The sequence below is a fragment of the Cygnus atratus genome, chromosome 2 (assembly GCF_013377495.2).
Source record: "Cygnus atratus isolate AKBS03 ecotype Queensland, Australia chromosome 2, CAtr_DNAZoo_HiC_assembly, whole genome shotgun sequence".
NCBI lineage: Eukaryota > Metazoa > Chordata > Aves > Anseriformes > Anatidae > Cygnus > Cygnus atratus.
Genome location: NC_066363.1, coordinates 55,930,741 through 55,957,407, shown reverse-complemented (window position 1 = coordinate 55,957,407; position 26,667 = coordinate 55,930,741). Strand labels below are relative to the sequence as shown.

Below are 26,667 nucleotides of genomic sequence, written 5' to 3'. Positions count from 1 at the left end.
TACTTTTTTAAAAATAAAAAAAAAAGTGGTGCTGATACTGTCCCAATTGATTACCTTCATGTCAGTTAGGAGACTACCTGTTTACTTGAAAAGGGCGATGTAATAAAAGACAATTTTATTAATATTTGCTCTTTTTTTTTGTAGTGGAGCTGGGACTGAATGAAGATGATGCATTTGCAAAAGGACCTACATTAACAGTCTATAAAGAATCATTTGAATCACAGTTTCTTGCTGACACAGAGAGATTTTATACACGAGAAAGTACTGAATTCTTGCAACAGAACCCAGTCACAGAGTACATGAAGAAGGTAGGTTATTTAATGGCTTTGTGGTTATTTTCTGGTTAGAGTTAAAGCAATACTAAGTTTTTGACTTTTATTACTAGTTTCTTAAATGCCAATTATTTTACAGAAGCAAAACAATTTAGCTTTTTTCCCTGAGGTGATATGCTTCTATGTTTTACTTTTTATCTGGTCTGAGGTTTGTCTCCTTAGTGATTTTCATTAAGTAAAACAAAAATTTGAAACTTTCTTAATTGGCAAAACAGAAAAGGAAGTTAAAATAAATACAGATTTTTGTTAGACTTGAGGATTTGACACCAGAATAATCATTTTGCTTTAGATCTGCAAGCTTGCTATTCCTGTACCAGGAACTTTGTGTGTTAGCACATTATTGAAATCTCTTCCTGAGCAAGCTGGCCTACACAGAGGAAGTAGATCATTAATCAGCGTTCGTTCTTTCAGAATAGTTTCATTTAGTGAACCCTACGTAGTCACTCTGGTCAACAGAAGCAAGGTTCAAATTCTTGGTCTCTTCTTGGTCTCTCTCGTTTGGAGGATCCCAGACAGGGTGATTAAGAGCAACCTGAATAAACAAATTGTATTTCCAGCCCAGTTATTGGGTCAGTCTTAGTGAATTTGAAAATTGTATGTATATATATATATTTAGTACATTTCCTTGCTTTCTGAATAGAGGTTTTTTTCCTTTGTTTAATTAAAAAACAGAGCTTTTTGAATATGCAGTATGCAGGTACATGTAGCAGTCATGTCTCTTGCTGTAACATCTTTGTGCAGCTCTTTGCCACAGAAGAAACGTCTGATTCTTGGCATTAGTTAATGATTTACTGAATAATAAAAAAAAAAAAAAAAAAAAAAGGGTGTGTGTGGGGGAACTCCTAGAAATATTACAGTATAATGAATCCCATTTTCAGTGTATTGGGAGAGTTGCCTGGCATCAGTTGTTCTCAGGCATTTCTGTATTTACATTTGTGTTGATGTTGAATTCATTGTTTTTGGTGCTTCTCTTTCAATTTGTCTTTACTTTCATCCTCTAACAATCTATTTTATCTTCTGAGATATAGGTATAGATACAAAAACAGAGTAAGGGAATTTTAGTCATTCATAATGTGAATGAATGGCTCATCCAGGGTTTCTTGGTACAGGACAGTAAAAAGCTGTCAGAAGGTCATTGCTATTTCAAGAAGTAGGGATTAGTAGCAAGTAGAACAAACTTAGTAGTACCTCAAGTGATCTTAAAAACTTGAAAAATGCACAGAAGAGCAACTTGCTTTGCTTGAAGCTTAACGTTTGCTTTTCAGTTGATGCTGAAAATGTATAGAAAGCTATTGGAAGGCAAGGGAAATCTTCAGCAAGGATGCATGTAGCCTTGCAAGTCTGATCAGTTGTATACTAATATATGATGTGTGTGTGTATATTGTGTGTATATATATATATATATATAGGAAGTTTTGTCTATCTTAGTGTCTTCTAACTGATTTGGGATTTAACTGATGAAACTCAAGATGATGTATTATAGACTCTATAGTAAATGTCATTATTGGAGCATTTTAAATGGAGCTAGCAAAAATGGTAAAAGCTTGCAAAATGATACAAACTAAGAGATATGACCTTCCAGAAAGGGGAATTACTGAAGCTAAAAATTTATTTACTGGAATAAATTGTCTTGACTGATTTGTCTGGTCTATGTGGTCTACTGGAAAGATCATGCAAATTATCAGAACTATTTATTTATTCAAAATTCAGATAGGTTTGTTCTTCAGTTTTTTCTTACCTCACTGTGTCAGGAGTTCTTAACGTATTTTTTGACTTACACAAAACTGTCTTACAATATTTGTCTTAATTTTTTCTGTTTGGGTATTGTAATCATGCATGCCACTTAAATGCCTGGAACAGAATAGTACTCTCCATAATTATTACTGACGTCCTGATACAATTCTTTTCTGTTACGAAAATTAATAAATAACACTGATGTGAAAAGCTGCAAGTTGTCAATCAGTCACATGTCATCCTGGCAATAAGAGCATCTTAAGTCATCTGTTGGAATTATAAACTAGGAAAAGTAATCTGTTATTAGTACGCTTGACTTTCCCATGGAAGCACTGTGCATTGAGTTCTGTTTGGGGATAAATAGTATCTTGGTGACATTATTAATTTAAATAATCTGGGCTGATAAAGGGACATATGTACACAGACACAGACACAGATTTCTAGGTTGGAAGAGACCTCAAGATTATCGAGTCCAACCTCCGACCTAACACTAAGTACTCCACTAAACCATATCGCTAAGCTCTACATCTAAACGTCTTTTAAAGACCTCCAGGGATGGTGACTCCACCACCTCCCTGGGCAGCCCGTTCCAATGCTTAATAACCCTTTCGGTAAAGAAGTACTTCCTAACATCCAACCTAAAACTCCCCTGTCGCAACTTTCGCCCATTCCCCCTCGTCCTGTCACCAGGCACGTGGGAGAACAGACCAACCCCCACCTCGCTACAGCTTCCTTTAAGGTACCTGTAGAGAGCGATAAGGTCGCCCCTGAGCCTCCTCTTCTCCAGGCTGAACAAGCCCAGCTCCCTCAGCCGCTCCTCGTAAGACTTGTTCTCCAGACCCCTCACCAGCTTGGTCGCCCTTCTCTGGACTCGCTCGAGCACGTCCATGTCCTTCCTGTAGCGAGGGGCCCAAAACTGAACACAGTACTCGAGGTGTGGCCTCACCAGAGCTGAGTACAGCAGGACAATCACCTCCCTAGACCTGCTGGCCACACTGCTTCTTATACAGGCCAGGATGCTGTTGGCCTTCTTGGCCACCTGAGCACACTGCTGGCTCATATTCAGCCGACTATCAACCAATACTCCCAGGTCCTTCTCTGCCAGGCAGCTTTCCAACCACTCATCTCCCAGCCTGTAGCGCTGCTTGGGGTTGTTGCGCCCCAGGTGCAGGACCCGGCACTTGGCCTTGTTGAACTTCATACAGTTGACCTCAGCCCATCGCTCCAGCCTATCCAGATCCTCCTGCAGAGCCTTCCTGCCCTCGAGCAGATCGACACACACACTTAGCTTGGTGTCATCTGCAAACTTACTGAGGGTGCACCGGACGCCCTCATCCAGATCATCGATAAAGATATTAAAGAGGACCGAGCCCTGGGGGACACCACTTGTGACCAGCCTCCAACCAGATTTGACTCCATTCACCACAACTCTCTGGGCCCGGCTATCCAGCCAGTTTCTAACCCAGCGAAGCGTACGCCAGTCCAAGCCCCGAGCAGCCAGTTTCTTGAGGAGAATGCTGTGGGGAATGTTGTTGGGGTACCTTATCCCTAATAGCGTATTACTCTTACATGTGCCTTACAAAGGGAATCTGTAACACTTACGAACAAAGTAGAGGTCATTGTTATATAAAAAACCTTTGGTTTTACATTTTGGAATAAAGTAGTGCTTCTCAAATGATACTTAGAATTTTCTTTTTCCAGAAAGATATGCATATGTAGTATTTCATATGCTAAATCAAATACTGGTACAGTTTAAAGTGATTGTAGATTATTAGGAAGCTTTTCTGTTTAAGAATGTATATGAGAACATTCAAATAAGTTTATAATGGGTGTACTGTTAGATTCTAGTTTTGTGCCTTGTAGTTTTGTGCAGGCACAAACTGTAGCTGGAGAGCTTGATGATGCTGAAACTGCAAGCATTGCATGTCAGCGGCTTTCTCTGACAACGTATTCCCATGTGAAAACTTCTTATTCATAAGGGAAGACAATTTTATTGTGATTCTCCCCCTTTTCAACAGTGTATGATATTATCATCAACATCGACATTGATTCTATATGTATATAGTGTAGTGTGGAAGGGATCACATCATGATTCTCAGAAAAATAATGCTTACAGTGAGGGTACCATAGCATTGCATTCATGAGAGATTAGGCATTTTTTGTTTCTTTTCTAGATTAATTTACTAAATAGACATCTGTTTTCTACTATATTGGATCTTTGCCTTCCATACAGGTTTCATGCCTGTCGTTCTTTCCTGTAGGCTGAAGCTCGTCTTCTTGAAGAACAGCGTAGAGTTCAAGTATATCTCCATGAGAGCACACAAGATGAATTAGCACGGAAATGTGAGCAAGTACTTATTGAAAAACACCTGGAAATATTTCATACAGAGTTTCAGAATTTGTTGGATGCTGACAAAAATGAAGGTAGGTTAATTAAGACATTGGTTTTAGCCTTGAGTGTTCTTCCCTGATGGTTTGTGAATGACATAAATTCTGTTGATAGCTAAACATGATTTTTTGTGTTTTTTTTTTTTTTCCCAGTCAGATTAAGATAAAAGATAGACATCAAATTGATAACAAACAACTTTTGATTAAATTGGGACAGTTCAGGATATTGCCTCAAGAAGCCCATTCCAATCCTAAATACTAAGGCAAAGCAGCACTAATTTTAGCTTGGCTGGAATGGCTTCAAGAGCACTTGAGCTATTCTTCCAGCAGGAACGGAAGCTTTCACGAGTCTTGAGACAGAAAACAGATCAGTAGTCTCACCAGCTGTTTCAGTTTATTACATGGACCTTCCTGAGTCAGCAATGAGAATTTTAAAATCTAAGTTGTCTGGAATTTAAAAGAGGAATAGAAGAAATAAAAAGTAGCTTCTAAAATATTAAATAGAACTGCATATAGAGCACAAAGGTACAAATTATTACTTGATGAGACTCATTTTCACAGCTAAAATCAAGTGAATTAAGTTTATGCCTTCACAGAGAACAAACAGCATAAAGGTTTCTTCAGTAGTTCCTCTAAAATAAGTTAAGAGTTTGGTTATCTCTAAGGAATTATCAGTTGCACTGATTACTAAGAGTTTCTTCAGGAGTTAATGCTTTGCACAAAATAGTCAGAACTAGCGTCAAATAATGCAGGTGATGAAGAAGAATGGTATTTCGGATTTTTTGCAATAGAGGAATTAATTAAAACTATAGGAAATCAAGATAAGGCTCTATAGCTGAAACATGGCTTATAAAGAAATGACAGAATTGAAGAGATGTAGTAAGTTAATATTGACAATACTGTTGGTTTGATAGTTGTGCATTGCAACTATGACTCTACATATCAACCTTAAAGAGCAACTCTGCATAATTACTATAATTATGTTTATAACTAAGAGACACTTCAAAACAGGGCAATTAAACATGATGAGTAGATCAGAAATTACCTGTTACAGATGCGAATAGAAGATTTTTTTGTCCTGTAGTAGTCGTTAAAGGTCGGATGTTTTGTTTATTAATAAATGTACTTAATCTATAATGGAGTTTTTTTTTTTATATAGATAGGTGTTGAATAGTAAAATGGCATCATAAATATATTCTGACAATAGAAATAGCAGAAGCTCAATCAAGAAGAAAACTTGTCTGGACTCAGGAGGCCTTCATGGTGTGAAAAGGAAAAAAAAAAAAAATACCTTGAGTCTTGGGTACCATTTTGTTTTATTTTTGGTGTGCTTCTTTAACTTTCACTTGAGTTATATCAAAGACTGATGAGGTGTTTTAAAATGCCTGAATTTTCTTCATTTTCAAAATGCTTCCTTTTCTCATTTCGAGCTTCACTTACTCAAATGACAGTAGTGTTTTTTGGCCCTATTGAAGTCTCATGAGTAGAAACATTTTATTTTGATAGTGATTAAAGAATGAAATATAAATTTTTAATCAGTTCACTCTTAAAGCACTGAACCTAAACTTTGTGGTATGGTTAGGATAATCTACAATAGGCTATTTAAACTCATAATAAAATCTTGATTGCTCTTGATGAACTCTTTATTTTTTTGCTCCTGAAAGCATACAGGTTTTGAGGTCCTCCTAAGCGAAGTATATTAAGCATACTGTATTGCAGGACACACCTGTTGGTATTCTCTAACTTTTTAATTGCATTGTGCAGGCAGTTAGGTTGTAAGAGCATATTTTTCATTTGTTAACCTATTCAAATCAGTATTACACCTATAGGAAATAATTATATTTATTGGGAACAGACCCTAAGATAATTTAGGAGTAATTACATTGTAAATGGTCCTTTGTTTTGTAGCATCTCTTCCATATTTCACCCAATACAGACATCCTGATAGAGCAACCTGTGACCCCTGAGCAGGATAGCAGTTTGTTACCCTTAAACGTGTGCATGTTTTTCCTATCTCTTTTATAAAATTCTGTAGGTAAAGGAAAAGCATTTCTGGGTAGTAATAAAAATTTAACATCACACTGAGAATGTGATTTTTCAGAGGGGGGAAAAAACTGTTCAGTTTTCAAAAATGGTCAATACAAAAATTAAAAACTTCACAATGTTCTAGGGAACTGAAAGCATTATATGGAAATTCTGAATAGAGGTGTAATTGCTTTGCTATTAAAGGTATCAAGCTCTGTGTTGTATTTCAGTGTTAGGTAGCAATACCGCTACTTGATTGCTCATTATATTTAATAATCTGAAGGTGGTAATAAATTGTTCCTAAGCCTTCAAGAGAAGCCCTTATACTTTTAGAATACAGCTAGATGTAGCTGACAACCTTAAGATCAATTCAGTGAGGTGAAATATCCATATTTCTTTATAGTAACTCATTTGATGGTTTGCTGTTTTACTAAAGCGTCTGTTCAGTAAGGGCAAGTTCACTAGAAATACCAAGTATTTTTGTGTACCTGGTTTGCCAATATAAAGGTTTTGAGAGTTTTTTTTGTTTGTTTAAATGAAACAAAAGGTGGTTAGGGGATGGGGAGAAGTTGAGTCCTGCACTAAGAAAGCACAAAGAATCTGCCCTGCTTAAAAGGAATAAGAACTATGCCGTCTTTAATGATGATATCCAAAATTACTAACTGACTGGCCGAAAACTGATGATAATTTAATATGAAGCTTTGATATGTGCAAAATGATGCCCGATTTTCTTTCTACCCTCAGTAGTTTTATACTGTGGGGATGATTTTCAAAACCTTTTTTTCTTCCTTGAGGTAAAAGAAAATCAATTGATATTCTAATCTAATTCTAAATATTCTATTGGTAATCAGATAGTTAAACACTGTTAGTGTTGGTTTCTAATGTTACAGAGTATCTGCCAGAGGTCTCTTCCGTGTGTGACGGTTTGCCTTAAATTTCCTGCAATTTCCACTGTTGCTGCCCCAAATAGAAATGTTAATATAGAATAGGCTACAAGTGATGTCATGTCTCTGAAAACTGTCCTGTTCAAAATAAGATCTAAGGGATGGTGATCAAGTGGAGAATTCTGTGTTCTTGGCACAGCTAGCAGTAACACTAATGCAAGTCCTAATTAAAGGCATCACTTCAAAACTTCATGTAAATAAGAACGTTTAATTCCATTTTTAAACCATTACACCTATTTAAATGTATGGAGACTAGAAATCAGAAGTAAATGTATTTCTGTAACTGAAGTTTCCTTTTTTTTCTTATTGATGTCACTGTGAATGTAAAATGTGTCTTAATATTTAACAGATTGTTCTCTCTTGAACTCTTAGCTTTCCAGGTTAGTGGAAAAGTTTACTATACAGAATTTTTTGCTGTTTTTTTCTGACTTTTTACAATGGCAATTGCATGTAATGAATATTTAACTTCTATTGGCAATTTATAAATGAAAAATTGGAGTCATAGCTAGTACAAATAAAAAATATTGGCTTTGTTTTGTTATTTTTCAGACTTGGGACGTATGTATAACCTTGTATCTCGAATCCAGGATGGCCTTGGAGAGCTAAAAAAGCTGTTAGAAACCCACATTCATAATCAAGGTCTAGCTGCAATAGAAAAATGTGGAGAAGCTGCTCTAAACGCAAGTATCTCATTAAAATAAGTCCATATATGGTTACTGCCAATTTACATCAGAAACCCTCCTATAGTGTAAATCTTAATTTTTCATGTTTTTTCCTTCTCACTCATTAACATTTATGAAGAATAGACAATTCTCAGATGTTTATGGTAGGCTTAGAACAACAGTTATACTGCTGTGTTATTACTACTTGTTATTACTACTTTTCTGTGTTTTTATTTTGTTTCTGGGGTTTCTTTTCTTTCTGAGTTTTGGCTCTGTCAGGATGTCATACTGCTCAGAAAGCTGGCTGTGCAAATACAACATACTTGGAAGTCCACTCTAAGTGTAGTATTTTTGTTACAAGAAGCATTGTTTCCAGTGTACTCTATTTTTTCATTGTTGTGTAGACTTCTGACTTGGATGGGACAGTTCGAAGAAAGTGTTTTTAGTATTTTGGTGAATTACTTCATTCTGTTTGGAAAAGCATGAGAAATGGTAAAGGAAGAAACAAGATGACAACTGAAATGGATGGTTAGGGTGCAATGTAAGAAGCAAGTCACTTCTTTCACAGCACTGTGGTCATTTAGCTGTATGATTGGCCCTCTTGATTTTGTTACATTACAATTCCAGGATTAATTTTGTATTGATCTCAGTAGTGTCAAGAAGTTGTTTAAAACCTTTAACCCTTTTGAACATAGACAATATGACACTAACTATCAAAAAAAAAAAAGAAGGCATTGCGCAAAGCAAAATAGGGATAGAACATAGATTTCTGGTAATTTTGTTTAAAACTGGGTTCAAGTTTTGATTTCTGACAGAGTTCAGTTTTAACCAGTTATTGGTCACAGATATTCTTGAAATAGTACTAGCAATAGAACATACTAGTAAATATTAAAACAATAGTCTGTAATAACTGCATGGACAGCAGTAAAAACTACAGGTTTTAGCAGAGATTAAAATGTTTTACATGTCTGTAGTTTCATTTCTGTAGTTCTAAGCACCTAGCTTTTTAGCAGTAGTGATGCTTTATGAATCATGAAGCAACTTAAGGAGTCTTCAGTTTCATTCATAGATGTCAACTTAAAATTTGAGATTGGATATGCTCCATAGTAGACATATCCCTCAAGAAATTGTCACTCTCAGGTTTCTTTTTACCTAGACCTTGAAGTTCCCAGAAAAATAAAAGCTTCTTTTTCAGCAGTTTGTCTTCGAGAGTGAGGAAGCCTGAGATTTATATGTATTCTTCTAACTCCAGCCACTTAGAGGTTTTTTTCCCTCTCTCTCCTTTATCACAGCACTTTTTCTTGTTTCTTAAATGTATGTGCTTTACCTTTATCTTTTTTTCCTTTTCTGTATATTTGTTCTTTATTTTTGTAACTGTCTGGTTTTCCTTGCGAACCATCTTGTCTTTTCTTCCAATATCCATTACTCCGCTGTATTACTTGAGTCATTGTCTTGTTTGTCCTCGGTCGCATTTAGGTAGGATTGGTTCTGTCTAACTTCATTTATCTGTACTGTGTCTAAACACACTAACAGCTGAGCAAATGTGTCTCAGTTTCTCTGTAGTCAGTGGGGATAATGGCCATACCAAGTTGACTCATCTGACCTATTTTAGATTCTTATTGCTGATTGAGTTGTGTTTTAAACTCCATTAACTATATTAACTGGACCGATCTTCAGTCGGAGGACCACTGTTTTTAGTTCCTTTTGGTTGTCTGTTTTGGATTTGTAAACAGGACACTCCTCTTTGAATGTCCTTCAGGTTCTCTTCACAATTTCTTGCTGATGAGATTCTCAATAACCTGTCAGTTCTATGTTTTAAGCACAGCCTTAGACTGGTGGTCTGCATAGTCTGTGTCTGTCTTCAGTGGCAATAGGAAATGTTTTTCAGGATCCTGATGTAACCCTGCCCATCTTTTGCTATTTGTTCCCAGCATCCAGAACTCTTATGGTAGGGATTTAACAGTAGTACTTCCATGCCCAATCCTTTTGTTTATGACAAACTCTGTCCTTTGAGTTTGCTTAATCCATTTTTGGACCCCCTTATAATCTCTGCTTCCAACAGTCTACTGTGGCAGCAAGGTACAGAAGTTCACTACCTTACACGTAATGATATTACGTATTTTACCTGTTTTAAACTTGTTTCCTATTAATTTCATCAAGTACCCTGCATTTTTAAAATGTGGTGTTTGGTGAACCTTCATCTTTTCACTCATCCTCACAATTTTCTAAACCTTGGCTCAATGTGCACTTTTAAACTTCATATCTCCAAATTGAAGACTTCTAGCCTTTTTAGACACATGTAAAGCAGATGTCCTGTCTGCATGGTGTTCTAGTTGCCTTCCACTGTTCCTACTGATTCCACTACATCTTTTTTGAGATGCGGAGGTCAGTAATTGCAGGACTTGTTCTGAGTGCTGAAAGTTGGATGCTTGTTGGCATTTGAATGCCAGTGGGTGCTGAGTTGATAATTTTTTAACTGTCAGTGACAGCTGAGGTCTCTGCACTAAGTTGTACCTATTGGCAATACACTACTACGTTCTTGCTACAGATTTTTTTTTTGAGTGTTTCTTCCAACAATTGCCACTTCATGATTATCCAGCTCTCAGGTCTGATTGGAATTAAGCTCGTGTCTCTGGAAATATCTTTCCATAAAGTATTTGCAATGGCAGAATTACTGGTTTTGGTTTTATAACTGGTTCTGTTTTTATTACTATATAATAAAGTTACACTCTGCACTGGTTGCAGTAAATGAAAGCTTGCAGTAATAATTGTCAGTCCTGGAAGCAGAGACTAAACTAGTCTGGATAGATACCACCACTAATAGTATCTAAAACTTTTAATACTACATCAAATGTTTCTAATATTTCTTACATTTTGCCATAAAAACTTGCCAATGAGTAGATTCGTTTTAGAGGAAGAAGAAAGTAGAAAGCAGAAAGTCAGTGGGTTGCAAACAATCTTTCTCTGTTACAGGATCCAAAAATGTATGTACAGACAGTGTTGGATGTCCATAAGAAATACAATGCTTTAGTCATGTCTGCATTCAACAATGATGCTGGTTTTGTGGCTGCTCTGGACAAAGTAAGTATATGTAATGGCATATGGTAACCATTTTCTCTCCATTTTTTTTTCCCCAAAATTTCACTATCTTTTGTGATTTATAGGCTTGTGGTCGATTTATAAATAATAATGCAGTGACAAAAATGGCTCAATCATCCAGTAAATCCCCAGAGCTACTGGCACGATACTGTGACTCTTTGCTAAAGAAAAGGTACGTCTTCAAAGACAAATTATTATTAGAGGTTGGCTTTTGTTTTAAAACGATTTAGACTGTGAAGTTTTATTTTGTGTATTCAGAAAGAGAACATAACATTTGAAGAAAAATTAATTATATCAATTCCTGAATTTAAACAAACCAGCCAAAGAATTAGTAGTAGGGCCTTTCCTAAAGATGATATGTAGTTTACTTTTCTTTTTTAAAGAATGGCAGGAGGTTGGGAAATAAGAAAAGAATTAAGATCTTTTTTCTTATAGAAACGAAGTTCTAATTTTTCTAAGTTCTATTCTAAGTTCTAGGTGTCCGTCCCCCCCCCCCCCCCCCCCCCCCCAGTAAAATTGAGTGGTGCAGTACATACATGTGGCAAAGAAACGAAGCACAATCCCTTTTTCCATTAAAGTTCTTGCTTTCCTTCTGTTGTTCTCTGTATGTTCTTCCATCTGGGCAGAAATTGAGGAGGACAGAAATTGCCTTCTAAGTTCTTATAGTTCATAAATTAATTAAAGTATTTAGCTTCAAATAATTAAACGGCACATAAATTGAGTTGGTACCAGTCCAGTTCATACTGGATTGGTGTCGTTTTTGTCACTGGCAACTTTAGGGTGGGAGGGAACAAAACCAGAAAAACTTGCTCACTTCTCACTTCCCATCCATCCCTTTTTTCTTCCTGCAAAGGATTTATTTTTCCCCTTTATAGATACAACCCTTCTATAGCTTAGATTTGGGTTATGCCTGATGGACAAGCGTGATATGGAGAAAAACAATGTGTTGCCACCTTAGCTTTCATGACCCAGCTATCTGAGCTGTTTCCTTTTCACTATATTATCTAAGAAAAGAGGTGAAGATAGCGTGTAGCAGCAGAAAAGAAAGCAGGAAGAAAGAGATCCACATTTAAGCCCGTATATCCTGAGAAGTATCAGGCTATCAGGAAATCACAAGCAATTAATGGTACAGGAGTTCAACCTATTGTTTCAGAATCACATACTTTAGAAGTGCTTGCATATGTGTATTTTGTGGAGTAAAGAGAAAAGCATTCATTTCATTACGCTGTTTCCTCTTTTGAGAGTCTTTGATTCCAAAACTATTCAATTTGTTTTCCTTTGTTTATGAAATAAATTTCCATATACTTCTTTATTTTGGCCTAATATAGCAGTTTGGGGAATCATAAAAAAATTCACTTGTTTCATTACAGCTCAAAGAATCCAGAAGAAGCAGAATTGGAAGATACACTCAATCAAGTGGTAAGACATCTGTAAATAGTTAGTTCTCTTCTGTTTTAGGTCTGACAAGTTAGTAATATTAAATTGTCACATAAGTCAGATGAGATCAAACCTTTTACTTTGTATGTTTGATGTCATTTGCTCTTCAGTGATGGTCTTTATCTCTGAGACTTGTTAATGGTATTTCGTTGTACGTATTTTTAATACAGAGCACTTAGTGTATTTAAAATGACAAGGTAGAATTTCCACTTAGTTTAGTTGATTTATATATACATATAACAGCTCGTACACTGTTTTTATATAGTTATATATATATGCTATGTATATTAACGCATAATAAGACTGTTTATGTGGAATATACCGTTAATGTATTTAAAATTGTGTTCACATTTAAAAAAATAAAAAGGAGAAAAAAACAAAAAAAAAACCGCTGTGAAATTTGAAGTGTTATTGAAGTAAGTCCTGTTAAAGCTTTTCAGAACAAACGCTTAATTTTCTTTCTTACAAATTATCTTGGTTTTTCCAGATGGTTGTCTTCAAGTACATTGAGGATAAAGATGTGTTTCAAAAATTCTATGCTAAAATGCTGGCAAAAAGACTTGTACATCAGAACAGTGCTAGTGATGATGCTGAGGCAAGCATGATCTCTAAACTAAAAGTGAGTATTCCTTGATTGTCCCAAGATCTACCATATTGCACGTCTTCACAGTACCTTGGATATCACTGCTGTATATACTTTCACTTTGTTTTTTCACTTATTTTATGTACAGCAGAAAAATACACAACCTAGTTCTCATCCATTTCTGATTTTTTTAACCTCTTAGGAACTTGTAATGCATGTCTGTTTGATGGAGTTAAAGTTTATTCTTAATCCAATAAATAACATGGATATTGTTGTCCAAGTGAAGGACTTAATTTCATTAACTTAATTTCATTTGTTAGTACAATGTCAAGCAAAATAAGATTTAGTGATCTTTTGGTAGTCTGTTTCATTTTGTGCTTTTGTTTCATCTTTAAACTAAATTTTCACTTTTTGATAAGTTGAAGAACACATTTAGTTGGGATCTATAATTCAGTAAAGGAAATACTAAACTTTGTACATCTTTTAAGAGAACAAGCTCCTATGCTTTGTTTTCATTCTTCAGTGTCAAATGTGTTGTCTTGTGCTGACATACCTGTTCTTAAAATACAGCAAGCTTGTGGTTTCGAGTATACGTCCAAGCTGCAACGGATGTTCCAAGATATCGGTGTAAGCAAGGACTTGAACGAGCAATTTAAAAAGCACCTGACCAATTCAGAACCACTAGATTGTAAGTAGTATGTTTACGTGCTAACTATATAAAGGAAACTTTTAGTTGACATATCATAATCCCCAATGGTTAGAGTTACTATTTTGTCCAAGATAGCCAGGATTTTTAAATTAGTCTTCTGTACTTCGTCTTCTAATAGCATTTCATAGCTTTTTGTAGCTTGTATTTGGGTATGTAATGAAAGTAAGTTAAATGCTGTCATTTTTTTTAAATTGAAAAGATGATTTTCTGTAAATAGCTTTGTTTTTGAACACAACATGGCTTAGTAATTGTAATTCTATAAGAGTATTAAGAAAAAGGATACTGTGTTACATTGTTAGAAAGCCTTATCACTTTCTTTTGTGTGTTTATGGCTTTTTTGGTTTTTTTTGAATTTGAAGCGCATTGAATCAAATCCTTTCAAAAATTGATAATTATTTGTTGGATTACATTAGATTTGTATTTTTATTTCTTACCGAATTACGTGATATGCCTTACAAATATAAATGTATAATTTTTATTCTTGCTATGTGTTGTGTTTTAGTTACACACAGAAATGTGCATTTATAAGTTTTTTATACTTGCATGTTAAAAGAGGAGTCTGATAGAAGCAGGGCAATTTCTGCAAATGAGAGAAAATTGAGTGTCACAAACCTAAACCTATCCAGCTGTACCATCATTCTTCATGAATTCCTTTGTTCTGTGGTCTGAATAATAATAATGTATATTGCTTAATGACTTTTCATTGTGTTAGTTTGAGCAAGACAAAACTATTTCTTGTGTTAGAACACAAACTGCGTGTTTGAGCAGTGAGTGGAAGCAAGGAAGATAATGCAGTCCAGCCTATTTATGTGCATTCTTCTCTTTCAGTGGATTTCAGCATACAGGTGCTGAGTTCTGGATCATGGCCATTTCAGCAGTCTTGCACATTTGCTCTGCCCTCTGAGGTAAGGTGCTGCACTTTGTGCATCAGAGCAATGAGATTACTAAACAAGAACAAGGCTGGTGTGTGTGTGTGTTTTGTTGCGTGTCAGAGAGGACTGGAAGGTTCTTTTCTGTCTAGAAGTTTTGGATGTGGGGTTTGGCTTTTTGGCTGAAGGATATTGGGAATAAGATAAGCAAGTAAAGGTAGTGGGAGAAAATTATGTGAAATACCCAAATTCTTTCTTCTGTAGAAAGACAATTAATGAAGCTTTCTTCAAAACATTCCACAGTAACTGAAACAAGTCTTCGTTAGCGTATTTTTTTTGTATAATTCTATGTAAGAAACTTTTTGTTGCAGTTGCTTCAGTTCTGTCCAATAAATTCTTTGGATATTGTAATCATTATTTTTGATAAGCACTCAACAGAAAACTAGAAAAGAAATGAATACTTAACATGAGAAGCAACTGCTGTTAAGTGGAGGATCAAGGTAGTTTAATCACCTTTCTAGTCTTACCTAATATATCATAAGGAAGAATGAAATTTAGATGCTTGTTAAGGGGTTTATTGTTAATGACATTTTAAAGGGGAAACTCATTACAAAGGAAAATTTTCCATCCAATCAGAAGAACTTGAATATTTCGTATTTCAGACAACGTTGCAGTATAGGGCAATCAGATTTGATTCTCATGTGTTGGTTACAGAGCATATTCTAATAAAGGATGAAGAAAAATAATATTCTTGGTTTTCTTATGTTGTTGTTTTTATACAGTTAGAACGGAGCTATCAGAGATTCACTGCATTTTATGCCAGTCGTCACAGTGGAAGAAAACTAACATGGTTGTATCAGCTGTCAAAAGGGGAACTGGTTACCAACTGTTTCAAAAATAGATACACGTTACAGGTACGAATAAAGTTGTGCCAGTAGAAACACTTGGTGATGTTTGCATTTTTAGAGGGCTGGTTGCAGCTGATCACTTCGGAGACATGCATTCATGCTCTACTCCACTGCTTTTATGTATTGTAGATGAGCTGTACAACCTCTTCTCATTTGGAGATAACTGGTTTTCCCAACATTAAAGGATAATTGTGTAGATAAATGTGTTTAAAATGGCAAGGTGTGTAGATGGTGAAATAGTGGAGTTCATGTGAAGAGCTGTGCACCCATACAAATTTTAAAAGATAATACAGAGACTTAAGCTGTGTTTTATTTGTATGTCAAAATATTCATTAACAGTATGTAATGATATATCGCAAGTGTTTTAAATCATTTGGTTCATTAATTGTTGCATTTGTGTGTGCATGTACATGTATACATATGTATGTGTTTAGCTACTAAGCATTCATTAGCTTTACTTGTGTACAATGCTACTGGCTGAAAAAAAAAAAAAGAAAAAAGCGCAGGTGTAAGATCTGATGATTGAAAGTATTCTGGGTATTACTAATGTGAACAAATACTAGCTCTCCACAGGTAGTTGTTGGTGTTATGGTAAATAGAACCTTTATTATATGTTTGACTTATTTACTGTAATGATACTTAAGATTTGTTTAAAAGAAATTTGATTTGGAAAAGTGAATATATTACTCGGGGTTTAAATGGTTGTTGAACTGGGTTATGTGATACAACAGACTGTGTTATGGAAGATCTCATGCATGTCATGCTTTTCTGTCTGCGTTCTCTCAAAGTAGGCAGGGGAGGGGAGTTCACAACAGTGAGAAGAAACAAGATAATCTCAGACTCTGAACTTGTGTAATCAGCATATGTTAACCCAACGGTGATAGACATGAATAAGCCACTGATAGCTGCTTGTTTATAAATTTGTTTTCATTATTCTGTTAGATTTGAGAGGGTTGTGAGAATGAATTCAGTAGTCCGTGTAGGTTTTTAATGAAGATTAAATGAGTAAGAGTCAGAGAGTGATGGGAAAATAATTAAAAATTGATATTAACAAGTGAAAAGATAAAGCTTTGACATCATAATAGAAGATATTAAGTATCTGCAGCTAGTTCAGTGCTCATTATCTTAGGGTTTATGTTTAGATAATGCTGGAAGGTAGAGTTCTGGTTATATAAGTAGTGTCAGACTTCCTGTATTGTATAATGGTTAGTGCTAGTTGGCTATTTTCCATTGTCCAGTTATTTGAGTATGTGTGTTATTGCTAGTGAATTCCAAGCTGTTCAAGTTCAGTAAGTATGTTCATTCTCATTTTCTGATTTTTGTTTCTGGTAGGCATCCACATTCCAGATGGCAATTTTACTGCAGTACAACACAGAAGATGCCTACACTGTGCAGCAGTTGACAGACAGTACTCAAATAAAAATGGTAGTGATTTTGCACATTTAACTGCACTCTTTGGTCTTCAGGGCTCTTCTGCTATCATAAGAAACTGGGATTAGACATGTGAAGCCAGAGTTGATTTCTGTCCTGAAGGAGCAGATGTGCTCTATTCTTGGTTAACTTTCCTGGTTTACTTTCCTGTAATCATAACTGCATAATCTTCTAATGAATCTTAGCATGTCTGATCACTAGAGTGAATTGTGTACGTTCCTGCTGAATTGTCATATCAAGTTTTCACAGTTTCCCTGCATAAATTTTTAATATTAAATACTGTTCTTCCTAGAGAACATCTTATTTCCTAAATGATTGTGTTTCGCATTTCTGTTTTTCATTGCATTTCAGTGCTTATATACATGAACGTAGTAACGTCTGTATATCATAGGCTCACTATCTGTTGTGAAAAAGGTTCCTTCTTCTTTCCAAGTAGCCTTTATAATCCACAGTTTATTTAGCATTTTTTGTCTTTTCCTAGTAGTTCTGAATCAAGTCTGCTGGGACTTCTGGAAAGTTAGGTAATACCTAGTCAGTGAGGTTTTTTACATTTTGATTTCAGAAATGCAAATCGAGTAAGTTACTGCTGTTGATGATTTACAACAAATTCAGAAGTCTTAGGTATGCTGCAGGGTTACCATTTATTACAGACGCTTGCTTGCAGATACCTGCAGATAGATAAATGCAAATGGACATTGTTTTATATATATATATATATATATATATATATATATATATTATATTATAAAAATATAAGTATTTGGCCCAGATCATGGTTGGACCTGAATAAACCTCTTCATTCACATGAAACTTAACATGAAATCCAGAAGACTTTCACTGTGTTAAAATAGCAGCTTTGCAACCTTGCACAGAGCATTGACTAGTGTAGCCATCTGGGTGTCTGACCAGTGACAGTAACCAGAACAGACTTCTGTATTGAAGACAAGAAAAATACATTAATCAGAAAACAGAGGGTGCTTACTTTTGAGGTTTAAGCCTGGCATGGTACTTAAATTTGCATGGTTTGAAGGAAAAATATTTCTAATACTTAGGAGCGATTTTGTAAGCAGATTTGTAGAACAACTAGAAAGATCTTTTGTTTGGAATTTATAAAGAATTTGATGGTATTTGCCTACTACAGGGGAATGTGTCCTAACACCCAAAAAGGACCTGACTACTTTTTTTAATGTTAACTACATTTTTAGTGCTTCTCAGGTTCATTTTGGAGTGCTCTGCACTCAATAGTTCTTAGTGTAAATCTGTATTGTTGTTAGAGGATTTTAGGTTAGGGAAAGGAGCTGTCTGTCTGATAATATTTTCTGTAATTTTGTAGGATATCTTGGCACAAGTTCTACAGATACTGTTGAAATCAAAATTACTTGTAAGTACTCCTTGTTTTTTATGATATGCCTAACATTCAGCAAAATGTATTGGTTAATGTTTGTTTACTTTATTTCTTGCAGGTTTTGGAAGATGAAAATGCAAATGTTGATGAGGTGGAGTTAAAACCAGATACCTTAATAAAACTGTATCTTGGTTATAAAAAGTAAGGAAAACCTTCAGCTGCCTAGCTACTTCACTTGTATAGAATGGCTAGCATCCTGCTTCTCTGCTTTCAAAGTTTGGGTAAAATATAATATACACGGGATAAAAGCTCCAGGGTTCAAGTGCCAGTACAGATGTAGATCCATATACCAGCCTTAAAGGAGACAGCTAGTAAGGGGATAGAGAAGATTTCAGCTCTCTGACTTTCTCGTAAAGCCTGGCAAAGCCTTAATATGTTTTCAGATCTCCATTTTGTTCCTTGATTCTTATCTAATTCTTGTATAATTTATTTCTGGCAAGATATGCTGCTTGCCAGTTATAATTGTGCTGTTTTTTTACAGGGGTGCATAACCTAAACGCAGTCTGCAAAGGACATTACATTTTATAAAGTAATGTACAGTGATCAGCAAAGGCCAAAGACTTAAGTGTTCATCCAGTCACAATAACATGAGAAGATCAGCAGGCTCATTTTAGAACTTCAGTGTGGAAAGTGCTGTGAAAACTTAAACGTGATTCACAGTAGTTTTTCTTACCTACTTTAACCAGCGTTGTTTTCAGTGTTTGTGTATTTTAAGCTGTTCTCACCACTGTGCTGACTTCTTATCATGTTAACCAGAGCATAGACACACATTCAATGAGGAATTCAGTACTTCCTGAAGATAAGATCTTAAGTGAAGGAAACATTTATTTTAAAACTTGTTCTTGTACCTCCCTCTTCATCTGCTTTTTTTTCTCCTCTTGACCAATAAAAAAAGGTTTGAGAATTCATTGTCAGCTACATCAGTGTAGTAATGGAAACACTTGAGTGTTGCTGCATTGTGTGGATTGTAGGCTCCCAAATTACAGCTCACAGGACTGCTAAGTATGTAATGGAATCTGTCCGCTGCAGCACTTCCAAGTGTGACTGACAGGCTGAGCACTGAGACACACTCACTCACAAGTGCCCTGGTGCTGTGGCTTATTTCCCGCTCGTAACACAGCATGATACATGTTGCACATAGTCATGGGCCCACCGTTTTTCTGGTTATTTTATTTATTTATTTTTAACTTGAATGAGATTATTTAAATCTTTTGGAACTGACAGTCTACTTTTGTTGTTCAGGTAATTGTGGGTAGTTCGGTGAGTTTTTTTGTTTTGTTTTGAGAACAGGCTAATTGTTTGATTAACTTCTATTTTTCTTTGCAGCAAAAAATTAAGGGTAAACATCAATGTGCCAATGAAGACTGAACAGAAGCAGGAGCAAGAAACTACACACAAAAATATAGAGGAAGATAGGAAACTACTGATTCAGGTGACTAGTATTGCAGAATATTACCACACAGTGCACTTGAAATTCTAACCCTGTAGTCTTTTACTGAAACATACTATGGGATTTTCTTATTTTTTTTTATTAAAAGACAATGTGTAGTTCCAGTGCAATGGAATGGAGCTAAAAATGTATTTACAAAGCTCTTGAAGGTGCTTCCAGTGAAAGACATGATAGCATACCGTCCCTCACATAGTTTTAACATGTTGGTGAGTGTTTGGGTTCCATGGAGGCATACACTCACCAGACCTCTATTCTGGGTGAAAATTAGTAATATCTAGGCAGAATGAACTAGAAGGTGTTTTTCTATCACTTCATTTGGAATCCACTTGAGAAGCAAGGAGGGTAGGGGAAGGATATAAAATAGAATAGTTCAGCTGGAAGGGACCTTTAGAGTCCAACTGTCTGACCTCTTCAGGGCTAACCAGAAGTTAAAGCATATTAATGAGGGTGTTTTCCAAATGCCTCTTGACCAGTGACAGGCATGGGGCATCAATCACCTGCCTGCTACATAAATGTACTACTAAGAGAATGTCACAGTAAGGTTAAATGTTTTTGTAAGGTTAAATTGCTGTTAGTACCATCATCCTTACTGACCTTAAGCAGAGTAGTTCTCAAAATTCATGTGTCAAAAGCACTTTTGATGACTGTATGCTATATAGAATGAGTTATGAAAATCTGTGTGAGTAGTTGGCACTTGTAGGTACGCTTCTCCCCATCTGCTACTGAAGTAGTTTGTAGTGATGCTTCTGTGCTAGCAAACATCTGCTGGGGAAGTGAAATGATTCTATGGAGAAGTCCAGTTGTATGCACTAAAGCACATCTTTCTGACTTTGCTTGGCAGGCTGCTATTGTAAGAATCATGAAAATGAGGAAGGTTCTAAAACACCAGCAACTGCTTGGAGAAGTGCTAACACAGCTATCCTCAAGGTTCAAGCCACGAGTTCCAGTAATTAAGGTATGTGAAAATCATTGCTCTGAACCAGTGTTCTGGGAGTGAGGAAGATAAAATACATGCTTCTGAATTAAAAAGGGAAACTAAAGATGGGATGAGTAGGGACAGAGCTTCAAAGTTGTAACTAATCAGTAAATATTTTAAACAGAAATAGATTTCTTATATGGTTTCTCTAATGTATAATATTTATATTTTGTATTGTTTTCAATGGTAAAATAGTAGCTTGAGTGCTTTTATTTTTTTCTATTTTTTTTTTTTTTAAGCGCCAGTGCCAGCATACAGCAACCCCTTCTCCAGGCTTACCTCTTCTTCCTGCTCTCACACTTGTCAGAGTACCACTGTTTACAGACCTGCTTACTATAATAGTTTCCTGATCTCTTCTAGAATAAAAATGTTGGGAAGGGGGCATTATATTTAATCGTTTTCCCGACTGGTTGGTTTAGTGGTACCGCTTTTTCTTTTTACATCCAAAACCCAGAGGGACAAGTGCAGCGTGGAACAGCCAGTGGAGAGCCACGGTATGAACAGGCACCAGTGCTGAAACAGATGCATATAGACAAGTCATTAAACAGGCCACTAGTTACTGCCTTAGCAATCTTTAGTAACGTTACAGTAAGCACTCTACATCTTGGTTTAATTCTTTATTTGCTGTCTTACTACCAAGTTGCTGAGCATACTACCATGGAATGACATCAAGTAAGCATAATTCAGTTCAGTGGACTAGTGGAGTGTCTTCAACATGGATGTGGTCAGAAACAGGAGAGTGAATTGCCTTGGTTTGTGCCCTTTGCCTACTCCCATCTTCTAATTGGCATGAAAATCAAAGGCCAAAATTGTTCAAAGCTCGTAGCAACCACGGAGGGTTTCTGTCAGTGTCCCACCACTTACCTTTGTTTCTCCTCACAGAAATGCATTGACATTCTGATTGAGAAGGAGTACTTGGAACGTGTTGATGGTGAGAAGGACACCTACAGTTACTTGGCTTAACATTTTTATTAGCAAAATTTCTGACTCTGTGACACTCGGCAAATAGGTATGTGATGGAAAGAATGAAAGCAACGGAACTTCATAGCAGCTACCCTGCTGCCATTTGGACCTCCCTTTTTAATAACTGAGACCAGGACTCCCATCAGCCAGTCTCAGACTTACATCAGAACTGCTCAGGATTGATACATTTCAAGTATGTAAATATGGACACCAATGCCATTTAACCTAATTTAAGAACAGAAAGGAATCAAACCCTTCTCCTTTAAGGGTTGCATGCTACTGCATTTAAATCAATACATTGGCTATATGATAAACAGCTGCCATCACAGGCAGCACTTATAAATGTTGGCAGCACTTTGAGAGCGAGTCTGAATGGACCCATGTGTAATCTGCTATGAAAAACCATTTGTATAGTGTGTTTCATTTTTTAATGTGATAAATAAAAAAAATGAAAAGATTTCTGTACAAGTTGCATTTGGTTTTATTGTTTTAAGTTTCATGACTTATCTTTCTAAATGTAAATAAAAGGTATAATGGTTATGAAAGCTATAGAAACTTGTTTCGCTTTTCCTCCTTTCCCATTTTCCAGTGATTTAAAGCATACTTTGTTCTCTGAAGAGATTAATTTTCATCTGTAATCAAACATAAGTATTATTTCTTTTTAAGAGGAAATGCCTGCTTTGAAAAGAGAAGAAAACTGTGATTTCACAAGATAAGCGGAATAGAAAATGTGAAATATGCAGAAATACTTGGTCATCTGAAATTCGAGATATTTTTAACGTATCCCATCACACTTGCCTAAGTATTGCCTTGAATAAGGTTTAGTCTGCCCCTTTCTTTGAATAGAACAGAAAATTGAGTGTGTTCCTAAAGATTAATTCATATTAAATGCAACCTGTGATGGGAATAAAATATTTGTTCCTATACATACATTGATTGACCAAGCTTCATTCCATTATTTTCATGTTGTATATTCATCATATACATGTGAAATGAAAACTGGCTTACGTATGTTACAAGCAAAACGCTACCATTCTCACACAACTCAATCTTGTTAATTATATTTTTTCATTCTTGATGGTGAAAAGGCATTTGCTTCTGTAGCCAAACCCTTTTTTTCCCCTTGGAAATGATCAGTTTATTGTTTATGTGGCATCAAGAGAAGGGAGGCAGGTTTGGTGTTGATAATATTTTTCTCTGTGGGAATCTAAGTTTTGTGGTTATAACTAGGCTTTGACCTACAAAAATGCTTGGTTTAAAAAAAAAAAAATCCTAACTCGTTTGGAAAATGGTTAAAGTCTTATGAATTTGAGATTTTGCAAGCTTCCTATTCCTGTACTGAAAGAACTTTAATTGCACTGAAGACTGCCTGCATGATTAAATGCACCTTGCTGCTTGATTTTTGAGTTGCCTTTTGAAGTTCATAAGATTTTTTTCTGCAGGGGGATGTAAGGGTGGTATGGCACTAGAGAAGCATACCAAATGGTCATGTGGGACGCCAGAAATAACCTGCTGTGAGCTGCCTTTCACAGCCTTGTTGGGCAGCCTAACCCATCACTGGTTAAAGCAGTACTGCTTTGTATAGCTTGTATATTATGTTGTGCAGAGCTCTATTTTAAAAAGCCCATCTGCTCTCAGCCTAGCTCTAGGCAATTGAAATGCTTTAGCTAAGCAAGGTGAAAATAAGTTTTGACCTTGCAGAAGTAGAATAGCTGACTGGTCACCCATGTTACAACATGGGGAAGGATGGGGACTGGAAAGCAAAAATGACCAGTAAAAGAGACTTTCTCCCCTCGCAACTGCCCCTAAAGGTTTGAATGGTTCAAGCTGTATTTTTCTTATCAGTAAGATGAGGGGTATGAAGTCTTACTTCTTATTCCTTGGGTCACTGTGTAACAAGATGGTATTAAGCACTTGATACCAGACTGCAATATTTCAGCTCTGTCTGAAAAGGATCAGTGAGTTAGAACCTCCTCAGTCCAGAATGCAGTCAGTCATTACTGACAGGATTTCTTGAAATCAGTTTTGTAATACTGTTTTCCTGTCTGTGCCCTCCTAGCCCAGCTGTTTTGACTACATATCAGAGCATCATGTTCTAGCAGTACACTGCTGGCAAATAAGAAAAAAAAAACATGACAGCTCTGTAACAAAACTTAAACAGATGACTATCTGCAATCTAAAATTATAGATGAAACCATATAAGACATTGTAATAAGAGCTAAACATTTGTACCAATAAGCAAAACAGTTGTTACTTATATCTAAGCCAGTTAAGAGATGGAACCTAAGTGGTCTTGGGCTGGTTGATGCACATGAAATCTGTACATAATTACTGCTGCATCATTCAGGTTGCAGCTTAAGAGAAGCCACAATTCAGGGTAGCAGTTACTGGAGTTAATAGAACACTGTTTGTTCCCTTATCAGATGACACATGGCCTCTTCAGTGTTTTTTTCTACACAGAGATTCATGGCACCTGTTTGGAGAGCTGGGTTACTATTAAGCCAGTATGTGTCTAGAAGAAAACCTTGTAACATTAGGCACCACATCTTAATATTTGCAAAGTGCTTTCAAGACTTCAGAAATAATCACAACTATACTTAGTCCCCTTCCCCTTTTAGTGTCCATCTGCTGCTAATGAACTGTTAGGACTTAGTCTCTTGTTAAGACTGATGAGATGGATACAGCGAAAGTAGAGGAAAAATGATTAAGTACAGTTGATAGTATGACAAGAGGTCAGCGTAGATGGCCTCCAACCATCACCTTAGAGAACCTGAATGCAGCTTCACCCTAAGGGTGCATGAAAACTGAGGACCACTACTCTTTTACTTAAGTGCTATAGTTGAAATTCCTACAATTAGCCTGACAGGTCAGAGAGATGATTGTATGTAAAGAATTTAATGTAAATGTGACCTGAAGTAACAAAAACAGAACTAGGCAAATATTGGCTGCCTTTATTCAGAAATTGAAAGCAAGTCGCCAGTTTGCTTCTTCAGCTACCTAGCACAGAATTCCAACTCCATTCCAGTAAAAATGAAGAAGTTCAAGTATCCTTTATTCAAGGTTGAAAAATGTACCACACCACATTATTGCAAAAGGTCATAGGTACAAAACACTTTGCAGCTGGTGAGAAGGCAATAAAAAGTTGTTTTTTAAAATTTGTTACTATAAATTACTGTTACAGTACTTTGCAAATACAGAATTTCAAATTGCATCATTTTATCTTTTAAAAATTGCCCACAGTACTAGAAATTCCTGAAGATAAGGCAGCTGTATGTTTAAAAGAAGAGGTAGCTGGTGTCAAGGGATTTCCATTTCTCTTTCTATGCCCACATACTTAAGGGCATCAGCTTGGCTATATCTGAAATAAAAATAAAAACAAAAATCATTAACACTGAGCATTTCAACTTCACTGTTCTGACCTAACAGCACAGGAGCTCAGCCTGGAATACCCTCAGATTTGCCATAGTTTTCCTACTACTAGGGCCTTTGCTTCCTCTATGAATTTGCAGATACAGAACAATGCAGAACATTCAAGAAATTGCTTTAAGAAAAGCATAATCCAAAGAGGGGGAAAAAATCCACACTTTTCATCCTGCATCTCACAGTGAGAAAGTTCATTTTAGCTAATGGAAGGAAATTAAGTCAACCTTGAGAAATGCAGTTAAATAGTATTGTTTTCACTGAACAGATAAGTTTTCTTCTAGTAATGATTTTAGAGGAAAGTATGAACACAATCTTAGCAAGCACTTCTCAGTAATAAAGCAAAAATATTTCTTGCCCATTTCTGAATGATGGTAGAGACAACCTGTACTGCTACCTAGGGAACTCTACCCAAAGAAAGTTTAATGGCTGTCTGCCTGAGAACATTATGCAAATCTGTCCCCCTAAGTATCATTTCTTTTCTTGATACAAGCTGCTGTTGAAGGTTTGCAAGGCTCTTGGCCAGCTGCTTTGCTTAAGTCAGTCTTACTATTGTTATTTGACTTAAAAAAAAAAAAATGCTCCAAGATTGTCTCTCAATTACTGTGCCTTGCAACTTCAGGTCTCAGCAGCTAATTTTGAGCTGGCCAAGAACTACAGCTAGATAATCCAATGTGTGATAGGAAGAAGTTACAGAAAACATCTACCAACCTGTAGTCAAAGAACAGTTCTTCACCAGTCTGAATGGCTCTTTTAGCAAATATTCCTATTCTGTGATCACCATTAACCATCATAACTGTTAAAAAGAAATATAAACTCATGTTAACACAAATACTGAAAACATTTTCTGAACTAGCATCCCACAGCATTTAATGTATTGTTACTCTAAAGGTGAATTTAAAACTTACCTTTTGCATAGCAGTTGGGATTTACTGAATGGTTTGCAAATCTAATCTTGTTGCCCTTGCGTGTTGCATCAACCACAAAATCTAGGAAAAAAGACCACAAGTGATAGATAGGTCACCTACAAACATTTTTGATGTTTATTTAATACCTAGTGTGCTTAGATTTTAGCAGCTGGAAAGATAACTGCTCAGCTTCCCATGTGGAAGAGCTTGCAGAGTCTCTTACAGTAGCTTTATTGTCCTGCAACTCAGAATGTTCCTGTTGCCCAACACTGAGCAGCCCATTTATCTCCTGCCCCAGTAGCAATACCTTAGTTTCTCATTTGAGGCTTCTCTAAACTTACTCCACAAGGACAAGTTCCATAAATATACTAAGTTAACATTTACAGAAGGCAGCTTTTTTCTTTCACGTATTTTCTAGTATTCC

The 26,667-nt window shown here is 36.0% G+C and overlaps 2 protein-coding genes across 11 annotated transcripts in view; one reads left to right on the top strand and one right to left on the bottom strand.

Annotated features, from left to right (window-relative positions):
• The window catches only part of CUL1 (cullin 1), a 51,584-nt gene extending 29,212 nt beyond the window's left edge, over nucleotides 1-22,372 (top strand). For all 4 annotated transcript variants that reach the window (XM_035552582.2, XM_050709024.1, XM_050709025.1 and 1 more), the window contains 16 exons: nucleotides 145-308; nucleotides 4,328-4,490; nucleotides 7,973-8,103; nucleotides 11,059-11,166; nucleotides 11,250-11,356; nucleotides 12,555-12,603; nucleotides 13,109-13,240; nucleotides 13,775-13,892; nucleotides 14,742-14,818; nucleotides 15,565-15,696; nucleotides 17,023-17,115; nucleotides 18,455-18,502; nucleotides 18,585-18,667; nucleotides 19,853-19,958; nucleotides 20,818-20,931; nucleotides 21,835-22,372. In XM_035552582.2, the coding sequence (XP_035408475.1) occupies nucleotides 145-308; nucleotides 4,328-4,490; nucleotides 7,973-8,103; nucleotides 11,059-11,166; nucleotides 11,250-11,356; nucleotides 12,555-12,603; nucleotides 13,109-13,240; nucleotides 13,775-13,892; nucleotides 14,742-14,818; nucleotides 15,565-15,696; nucleotides 17,023-17,115; nucleotides 18,455-18,502; nucleotides 18,585-18,667; nucleotides 19,853-19,958; nucleotides 20,818-20,931; nucleotides 21,835-21,915 (1,706 nt within the window). In that variant the 3' untranslated portion in view covers nucleotides 21,916-22,372. The remainder of the gene's footprint in view (nucleotides 1-144; nucleotides 309-4,327; nucleotides 4,491-7,972; nucleotides 8,104-11,058; nucleotides 11,167-11,249; nucleotides 11,357-12,554; nucleotides 12,604-13,108; nucleotides 13,241-13,774; nucleotides 13,893-14,741; nucleotides 14,819-15,564; nucleotides 15,697-17,022; nucleotides 17,116-18,454; nucleotides 18,503-18,584; nucleotides 18,668-19,852; nucleotides 19,959-20,817; nucleotides 20,932-21,834) is intronic.
• A 149-nt stretch (nucleotides 22,373-22,521) lies between these two features.
• EZH2 (enhancer of zeste 2 polycomb repressive complex 2 subunit) overlaps nucleotides 22,522-26,667 on the bottom strand; it is a 59,325-nt gene continuing 55,179 nt past the window's right edge. For all 7 annotated transcript variants that reach the window (XM_050709026.1, XM_050709027.1, XM_050709029.1 and 4 more), the window contains exons 18-20: nucleotides 26,244-26,324; nucleotides 26,047-26,131; nucleotides 22,522-25,273 (exon numbers count right to left, since the gene is read on the bottom strand). In XM_050709026.1, coding sequence (XP_050564983.1) covers nucleotides 25,213-25,273; nucleotides 26,047-26,131; nucleotides 26,244-26,324 — 227 coding nt within the window. In that variant the 3' untranslated portion in view covers nucleotides 22,522-25,212. The remainder of the gene's footprint in view (nucleotides 25,274-26,046; nucleotides 26,132-26,243; nucleotides 26,325-26,667) is intronic.